The 10138-nt window shown below is 38.1% G+C and overlaps 1 protein-coding gene across 2 annotated transcripts in view; it reads left to right on the top strand.

Annotated features, from left to right (window-relative positions):
- Positions 1-10138, top strand: part of SCP2 (sterol carrier protein 2) — a 111257-nt gene that overhangs the window by 6371 nt on the left and 94748 nt on the right. The window contains exons 2-4 of one of the 2 annotated variants that reach the window (XM_011926292.1): positions 934-1005; positions 3630-3761; positions 7548-7612. In XM_011926292.1, the coding sequence (XP_011781682.1) occupies positions 3674-3761; positions 7548-7612 (153 nt within the window). In that variant the 5' untranslated portion in view covers positions 934-1005; positions 3630-3673. The remainder of the gene's footprint in view (positions 1-933; positions 1006-3629; positions 3762-7547; positions 7613-10138) is intronic. The other variant, XM_011926293.1, reaches the window with a different exon arrangement.

Below are 10138 nucleotides of genomic sequence, written 5' to 3' on the forward strand. Positions count from 1 at the left end.
AAAAAAAAAAAGAAAGAAAGAAAATACAGGAATACAGGGCCAGGTGTGGTGACTCATGTCTCTTACCCCTCACTTTGGGAAGCCGAGGTGGGAGGATCATTTAAGCCCAGGAGTTTGAGACTACAGTGAGTTATGATCATACCACTGCACTCCAGTGACAGAGAGAGACCTTGTCCTTAAAAAAAAAAAAAAAAAAAAAGGAATGATGAGTGGCTTGTAATTCTCAGGCCTGTCCCCCATGGACAACTTCTTTTAACTTGTTTTGCTTTAGTTCTTCTAGTGGTTATCTAAACACTTCCTCAAGTTTTTGATTTGTCAGTTTTAGATGTCTGTTTTTTCTCACTGTCATAAATGAGGATTTAGCTCACACTTTTTTTTCAACCTCACTGTCTTCTTTCCAGTTTACTTACATAATTTTTCTCATTTATTTACATAATTTTTCTCAGTTCATCCACTAGTTATTTCTGCCACTTTTGATAGCATCCTTAAGCTCTCTTTCTTGTTCCATAGACAGAGTCATCTGTTGATCTTGGCTTTGTAAGATGAGCACATTCGTGCTGTCTGCTCCCAGTAATGACAGTCTTTCTCATTTTACCCTCTAGATGTGCAATGGAGCTACAGGGATGAATAAGACAAGGACTGTGTCATTAAGGAGCTATAAGACTCTTCAGATTTAATGTAGATAGATGTGAAGTTATAACAAAAAGTGTTAAGTACCAAAAAGGAGATACGGAAAGGTGATGCAGTAGCTTAGAGAAAAAAATGATTACTTTTGAAATTAGAGATCTGAGATGAATCGATGAAGGATTTGTCATTTGAATTGAGCATAGACTATATAGAGTAGTTTACTTTGAGAAAACTCTAAGCTTAATTTTTACTCTCCTAAAACAAATACTTAAAGCACTTTTTGATAAAAACCTTTCGTTTTTATAGGCCAGAAGGCTTTAGCTGATGCACAGATCCCTTATTCAGCAGTGGACCAGGCGTGTGTTGGCTATGTTTTTGGTATGTATTAAACTATGTATTCTAAATTTTTTTTACCTAAATCTAGCAGCAACTACACAAACAATACAGAGACATTTGTGAATTTTAACCCTCAAAAACTCAGAATTCATTCAATTATATTTGCATTGGAAAAAGAAAAAAAACCCTCAGAATTCAAAGTCTGATTTAAGGGAATTACCACTATTTATATATTTCCCTTGTGTGTCAACCTAGTGTAATTTTTCTTTTGGTGGCTATTCCAAATCATACTGTAAAGATCTTCTTTGGTCTTTTTAAAAATATGGCCAGGCACTGTGGCTCACGCCTGTAATCCCAGCACTTCGGGAGGCCGAGGTGGGCGGATTACGAGGTCAGGAGATCGAGATCATCTGGCGAACATGGTGAAACCCTTCCTCTACTAAAAATACAAAAAATGTACCTGTAGTCCCAGCTACCCAGGAGGGAGAAGCAGGAGAATCGCTTGAATCCAGGAGGCAGAGGTTGCAGTGAGCTGAGATTGCACTCCAGCCTGGGCAACAGAGTGAGACTCTATCTCAAAAAAAGAGTCTCATTGTGTTTCATTGAATACATGTATTATAATTTATTTTATCAATCCCCTTTTAATGGATATTTAAAAGTTCCAGTCTTTTCACAGCATTTAAAAAATACTTAATGTCAAATAAAGATTGAATATACTCAAGGTATAAAATAAGATGATTTATGTATATATTGTGTAATAATTACCACAATCCAGTTAATTAGTACATTAATTACCACCCATGCTGTACATTAGATCCACAGAACTTGTTTATAACTGAAAGTTTGTACCAGTTGACTAACATCTCTCTGTTTCCCCCAACCCCAACATTTTTTTTTGTTTTTGGTAAAGGGGTGGGGTATGTGGGGGAACCCCTACATCATTTTATATGATTATATGATATTCTACTCTTGAAGGTCTACTATAGCTTATTTAGAAGTAGTAATGATATTTTCTAAGTTCTAGTTATTATAAAAATACTATGAATATATACAGTATTATTAAAATACTATAGTAGGTATTACTGTAGATGAATATTTGTGCATATATATGATTTATTTCTTTGAGATATCAAGATATCAAGAGAATTCTAGAAGAGAAACATACTGGGTTAAATGGATGCAGAATATATTTATTGAAAAGCAGATCCCTAACTTTCCTGATTTTGCTGAAGACTCCTGGAGCCTGTACCTTCAGATATTCCCATCACACTGCTCCAACATGTCTACCTTGGTGGTCATGTTACTTGTGTTTGAAATGCTTGTTCCTTGGTGCCATAAAGAAATAGCACTTGAACATGAATTTAATTTACTCAGCAAGGCCATTTTTACTTCCTGCAGAAAGAGTACACTTGCCAGCAGTTTTGCCACGAGAGTACACCAAACAAAGGAGACAGGATCATGTATAACCTGACGTGTCCACCCTACTGCTGTGTCCAGTTCCATTGGCTGGAACGGAACCTCACATTCTGTATTTATCTCGATTGGCTAGCAACTTAGAACTTTTTAAAAGAGGCAAAGGCAGAGGAGAACCAAGGAAGGAGGAAGTAACTTGTGGAATGCCAAGAAACGTAAAAACACCTTCAAATAAGGAAGTGGAACAGGTTATGACCTAATGCTTCCTTGGACCAGTATAAGCATGCCAGGGCAAATACTTAGGCTAAATAGTGGGAGCTAAGAACATAAAGTACATTGATTTCTTTACCATGGCTAGCAGATATTTAAGAATGTTAGCAGAGGTCTTTGAATACATTTTGCTTCTAAGAGAAGTTACTATCTATTCCTAATTAAATGGGGAGGAAAGTCTTTGAAGAGGAAACTCTACTTTACTTTTTACACTTGGGAAAGGAAGTCACATGTGTATTTAACATGGATCATGTTTTCCTGGAATGCCTTGGCATGCAGGGTCTTTTAAACTTTTCGAAGTTGTGGAATCTTTATATGAAAAGTAAATCATGGCTTTTTTATTTTTATTTTTATTTTTTTTTTTTTGAGGCGGAGTCTCGCTCTGTCGCCCGGACTGGAGTGCAGTGGCCGGATCTCAGCTCACTGCAAGCTCCGCCTCCCGGGTTTACGCCATTCTCCTGCCTCAGCCTCCCGAGTAGCTGGGACTACAGGCGTCCGCCAGCTCGCCCGGCTACTTTTTTGTATTTTTTAGTAGAGACAGGGTTTCACTGTGTTAGCCAGGATGGTCTTGATCTCCTGATCTTGTGATCTGCCCGCCTTGGCCTCCCAAAGTGCTGGGATTACAGACGTGAGCCACCACACCTGGCCAAGGTTTAAAGATTTTTATCCGACATTTAGGTGTTAATGAAATATTGCTTTCTTTATCATATAGCCTTAGCCAGATGGAATTGTTTTCTATTAACTGATCATTTCTTTACTTCTCTATCTCTATATTATATAAAGAAAGTGCACATATATTCTGTTTTCAGTCTTTTTTGCAGAGTAAATGATGGTTAGCGTTAAAACTGTTTCTAAGATATTTATTGTCTTGCACGTGTTATATGCTAGGCAAAGGTATAATATTAAAAAAACACATAATGTAGTATTATGTTGCATTGCAGCTCCATAATTCTCCATATTAAAATTTTTGTTTCTCTATTCAGGTGACTCTACCTGTGGGCAGAGGGCTATCTATCACAGTTTGGGAATGACTGGAATTCCTATAATCAATGTCAACAATAACTGCTCTACTGGTTCTACTGCTTTGTTTATGGCCCGCCAGCTGATTCAGGGTGGTAAGGAGTGCTTGTCTAGTGTACTTAAATATTGCCCCATTTTAATCATTTAATCACACGACCATCAGAGGAATTATTTTATAATGTATTTGTTTTAAAAAAGGCCATATCAGGCTGGGTGTGGTGGCTTATGCTTATAACCCCAGCACTTTGGGAGGCCGAGGCGGGTGGATTGTTTGAGCTTGTGAATTCGAGACTAGCTCTGGGCAACGTAACAAAACCCCGTCTCTACAAAAAAATACAAAAATTAACTGGGTATGGTGGCATGCATCTGTAGTCCCAGCTACCTGGGAGGCTGAGGTGGGAGGATGGCTTGAGCCTGGGAAACAGAGATTGCAGTGAGCCTAGATGGTACCACTGCACTCCAGCTTGGGCGATAGAGCCAGAGCTTGTCTCAAAAAATAAATAAATAAATAAATAAAACCAGAAACCAAAAAAAAGGCTTTATCAGCCAGGCATGGTGGCTCATACTGGTAATTTCAACACTCTGGGGGACCAAGGCAAGAGCATCATTTGAGCCCAGGAGTTCAAGACCACCCTGGGCAATGTAGTTAGACCCTATGTTTACACAAAATTAAAAAAAAATTAGCCAGACGTGGTGGTCCCAGCTACTCAGGAGGCTGAGGCTGGAGGATGTATGATCATACCACTGCACTCTAACCTGGGCAACGCAGTGAGACTCTGTCTCTAAAAAAAAAAAAAAAATTAAAGTAAAAGAAAATTAAAAAGGCATTGTGAGATATAATTTATAGACCATAAAACTCACCTTTTTAAAGTGTACAATTCAGTGTTTTTTGTATATTCACAGAATTGTATACCTATCACCACTATGTAATATTAGAACTTTTTTTTTTTTTTTGAGAGTGAGTCTTGCTCTGTTGCCCAGACTGGAGTGCAGTGGTGTGATCTCACCTCACTGCAACCTCCACCTCCCAGGTTCAAGCCATTCTCCTGCCTCAGCCTCCCGAGTAGCTGGGATTACAGATACCCACCACCATGCCTGGCTAATTTTTTTGTATTTTTAATAGAGATGGGGTTTCACTATGTTGGCCAGGCTGGTCTCAAACTCCTGACCTCAAGTGATCCGCCCACCTCGGCCTCCCAAAGTGCTGGGATTACAAGTGTGAACCACCACACCTGGTCATATTAGAACAGTTTTATCACCACAGAAAGAAACCCTGTACCCATTAGCAGTCATTCTCCATTTTCTCCTCCCCTTAGTCCCTAGAAACCACTAATTTACTTTCTCTTTGTGGAATTTCGTATTCTGAATATTTATATAAATGGAATTGTACAATACATGGCCTTTTGTGGTTTATTTCACTTAACACAATGTTTTCACAGTATATTCATGTTGCAGCATATATCAGTACTTAGTTCCTTTTCATGGCCAAATAATATTCCATTGTATGGATATATCACATTAAAAAATAGATGGACTGTTTTTTAAATGTAGAAGAAAAATAAAAAGTAAAATAAGTAGAAATGAAGTCTTGCTATGTTGCCGAGGCGGATCTCCAGCTAATGGCTTTAAGCGATCTTCCTGCCTTGGCCCCTCAAAGTGCTAGGATGGCTATACCACATTTCTTCTACCTGTTTATCAGTTGATAGACATTGTTGCTTGCATTTTTTTTTTTTTTTTTTGGTTTCCATCAGTTGAGGGATTGTTCCTATTTTTTTGGCTGTTATGAATAATGCTGCCATAGTGAGCATGGCACCTGTAATCCTGGCTTCTTGGGAGGCTGAGGCAGGAGGATCGCTTGAGTCTTGAGACTGAGGCTGCAGTTTGCAGTCATAACTGCACAGTCATAACTGTGCCACTATACTCCAGCCTGGGCAACAGAGCAAGACAGTGTCTTTTAAAAATGGTCAGGGGAGGGCGAAGATAATGCCATTGTAAACATTGTGTATACTTTTTTTTTGTGGCTGTGTATTTTTAGTTCTTTTGTATATGTATCATATCCTATGTTTCCATATATTCTAGGGTTTTTATTAGGTCTTCTCTCTGTTCCACTGATTTGATTGTTGATTACTGTTTCACTACCCAGCGTTTTAATTATTGGAACTTTATATTGTTTGATAATGCTAGTGGTCCCTGTTTCTGTTATATTATATTTCTTTTATTTTTTTAGGAAAAAATGTGGCAATCCTGTCTTTTTTTTTTTTTTAATTCAGCTCCTGCAGGAATGTTTGGCTCTTCAGTTGAACTTTAACAACATCATTTTTAGGTGCCCCCTCTCTCCAAAAATAATTCTTTTGAGATTTTCATTGGGTTGATTTTTTAATTTTTAAATTCAAATTTTAAATGTTTTTCTAAATGTGATTCTAAATTAGCTTTTTATATTAATTACTGAAACATATTTCCACATTAACACGAAATTTTATTAACGTATTGAGAAGAGAAGAATTAAGCACCTTATTGATTTTTCTTCTTTTCTTTTTTTAGAGACAGGGCCTCACTCTCTCATCTAGGCAACAGTGTGGTAGCATGATCTCAGCTCCTGCAACCTATGCCTCTTGGGCTCAGGTGATCCTCCCACCTCAGCCTCCTAAGTATTAATAGTTGGGATCATAGGTGTGCGCCACCACACCTGACCAGTTTTTGTGTATTTTGTAGAGACGGGGTCTTGCCATGTTGCCCAGACTGGTCTTGAACTCCTGGTCTCAAGCGATACATCTGCCTTGGCCTCCCAAAGTTTTGGGATTACAGGCGTGATTCACCATGCCCAGCCCGGTTTTTCCTCTTATCTAGAAGAATATAAAGATTTTCTCTGTAATTTTTCTGTTATTAAAAACTTTGGCTGGTTGGTGGCTTATGTCTGTAATCCCAGCACTTTGGGAGGCTGAGGTGGGTGGATCACTTGAGCCCAGGAATTTGAGACCAGCCTGGGCAACATGGTGAGACTCCATCTCTACAAAAAAAAAAAAAAAAAAGCAAGAAAACTGATCGTAGTGCCACAGGCCTGCGGTCCCAGCTACATGCAGATTGCTTGGGCCCAGGAGGTCTAGGCTTCAGTGAGCCATGATTGCATTGCTGCACTTCAGCCTTGGTGACAGAGTGAGACACTGTCTCAAAAAAAAAAAAAAAAAACAAAAACCAAAAAAACCTTTGTGGTGCTGGGCATAGTGGCTTATGCCTGTAATCCTAGCACTTGGGAGGCTGGGGTGGACAGATCGCTTGAGCCCAGGAGCTCAAGACCAGCCTAAGCAACACGGTAAAACTTTCTCTACAAAAAATACAAAAATTAGCTCTAGCTAATAGAGAGCTGAGGTGGGAGGATCGCTTGAGCCTGAGAGGTTGAAGCTGCAGTGAGCTGTGAGCCTGCTACTCTACTCCAGTCTCGGTGACAGACTGACACTTTGTGTCAAAAAAAAAAAAGCAAACAAACAACAACAACAAAAACCTTTGTGGGATTATAGTATGATTTTACATTTTATGTAAATTGGCTTATTTATTTAGAGACAGAATTTCTGGGCTCAAGTGACCTCCTGCCTCAGCTTACCAAGTCACTAGGGCTACAGGTGTGTACCACCACACTCAGCTGATTTTTCAAACATTTTAAGTTTTTAAATTTTTGTAGAGACAAAGTCTTACTATGTTGCCCTGGCTGGTCTTGACCTCCTGGACTCAAGCAATTCATCTGCTTTGATTTCCCAAACTAATGGGACTAGAAGTTTGAGCCACTGTGCTCTCATTTGACGCACTTATTTGAATTGAAGTATTTAATGGTATTTTGTTGGTGTTTAGAAATTTGAATTTTCAAAATAATTACATTTTCCTTTAAGGTGTGGCAGAATGTGTCTTGGCTCTTGGGTTTGAGAAGATGAGTAAGGGAAGCCTTGGAATAAAAGTGAGTGTTATTTTGGCATAGTTACTAAATGAGCTAATATAACCCAAAAGTTGAAAGGTGATACTTATATGTATGCATAGATCTTGGTATTTTAGAATAGTGAAGAATCTTAGAGATAATTTTGTTCGAACTGTTTATTTTACCAATGATGAAACTGGTGTTCAAAGATATGAGATTATTGAATTTGAAGTTGACTTATCTGTTTAATTTGAAAGCCATTCATGTATTCATTTTTTTGATAAATGAATTACATTCAATAAATGAAATTCATTCAACAAATTGAAGAGAGTTAATAAAATGTGGGACTTCTAATTCTGGTAATGGCAAGCCAAGTTTTTTGAGCCAGTTCTCTCACTGATGACAACTAAAATATTTGGATAGAATATGAAAAAAGAAATCCTAAAGGTATTGAAGAACTAGCAAGAGAGAGGAACTGCAAATGAATGCCAGAGAATTAACATCAGCATTTGCAACTACTTTTGCCTTGAAGATCTTTGCTGATCAGGCAGCTGTGAGCCACAATTTTGATAGCCCCCTGGAATGAAAGGGGAAGTAGTCAAAGCTCAGGCCTTCCCAAGATCTGAAGTTTAATACCCACATTAAATTGATACTATGTAAGGGTAAACTCTTTGGGTAGGACAAACCTGAAGTAAAACTGCCCACTTCCATGAGATGATAGGGAGAGTTATCATGGCATCCAGTAAAATAGGGGAGAAAAAAAAAAAGAGGATAAAAAACCCAGTAAAACCTTTCATTGAGTTAATAAATCACAGACTAGCCCTCATGTGGGATCACTGCCAACATTCTCATTATCGGAGTGGTCCAGGAAACCTCAAACCATGAATTGAATCTAAATTAGTTCCAGAATGGTAGTAACCTAGACAGATTTTCTTCTGGAGGAAAGCACCCTTCTTCCAGGCTTTGAGAGCCCTTCCAGTAAAATTTCAAGGACACGCAGTTAAAGATAACCAAGTGTTAAAGAAACAAGGCACCACAATTGAGAACCGAAAGAAAGAAGGAGCAGTAAAAGGTAATCTCTGAAGACTGCCAAAACTAGATTTATTGGATGCAGATTTAATCATGTTTGTTATGTTTAGAGAAATAAAAGACAGCTTGGAAACCTCTTTAGGCTATAGGAAACTACAAAAAAGAACATTATTGGCATGAAAAAAAAAAAAACCCTAAATGGAATTTATAGAAAAGAAAAGAAATAAATAAAATAAAAAATTCACTCATACCTGTACTCCCAGCACTTTGGGAGGCTGAGATGGGCGGATCACTTGAGGCCAGAAGTTCGAGACCAGCCTGGCCAACATGGCAAAACCCATCTCTACTAAAAATACAAAAAATTAGCCGGGTGTGGTGGTGTGCGCCCGTAATCCCAGCTACTCAGGAGGCTGAGGCAGGAGACTTGCCTGAGCCCAGGAGTTGGAGGTTGCGGTGAGCCAAGATGTGCCATTGCATTCCAGCCTGGGCGACAGAGTGAGACTCTGTTTCAAAAAAAAAAAAAAAAAAAGAAAATGAGTTGAAGATAATTTTTTACTGTTATCTAAAATTATTCTATTATCTAACTTATGTGATCAACCTGATTCCATTTTCTCTGTTGAGATGTTAAAGGACCTCTACCCCAAATTAACTTAAATACATATGATAATATTTCTTAGACATCACAAAAGTGACACTTAATAGGCATTCAAATCAATGAGTTGTTTCCCTCTTTAAAGAACACCGTTGAAAAGTGGTAGAAGTTAGGTTGGATCTTAAAGATAATTTAGGAGTGGGTAAGGGGAAATGAGCTCTTCCCAGATGTCAGGGAAGGCATCATGAGCCTAGTCATGGGTGTCTGAGAATATGATACACCCAGGGAACAGTTTAAAAAACTGTCTGGATTAGAGTGGCAGCTGGAGAAGATTGAGAAATAAGGTTACGTAAGTGAATATATAATGTTTATGACACATGAAAAATACGTGTTTTTTTCAGCAGTAAATGGTATGTGCCCTGGTAACTTTTATTTGAAAATTATTAAAAATTATAAAATAGTAAAATCCATCCATAATCCCATAGTATAATGAAAAGGAAATATATATAAATTAGAAGTCACTCCTTCTGCCTATTTTTTTTTTTTTTTTGAGACCAGGTTTCCCTCCCAAGTTCAACAGAAGGACTGACACTACTCAATTTCAAGACTTACCTAAAGCTCCAGTAATTAAAACAGTGTGGTATTGACAAAAAATTTCAGACAAATTAGACAAATAGATAACTGGAACAGAATAAAGCATTCAGAAATAGACCTACATAAATGTAGTCAACTGATCTTTGACAAAGAAGCAAAGGCAATATAATGGAAAAAAGATAATCTTTTCAACAAGTTGTGCTGGGACAACTGGATATCCACATGCAAATAATGAATCCAGGCACACACCTTACACCCTTTTTTTTTTTTTTGAGATGTAGTCTCTGTTTCCCAGGCTGGAATGGAGTGCAGTGACACGGTCTTGGCTCACTGCAACCTCTGCCTCCCTGTTT

Source organism: Colobus angolensis, unplaced genomic scaffold (genome assembly GCF_000951035.1).
Source record: "Colobus angolensis palliatus isolate OR3802 unplaced genomic scaffold, Cang.pa_1.0 Scaffold68, whole genome shotgun sequence".
Taxonomy (NCBI): domain Eukaryota; kingdom Metazoa; phylum Chordata; class Mammalia; order Primates; family Cercopithecidae; genus Colobus; species Colobus angolensis.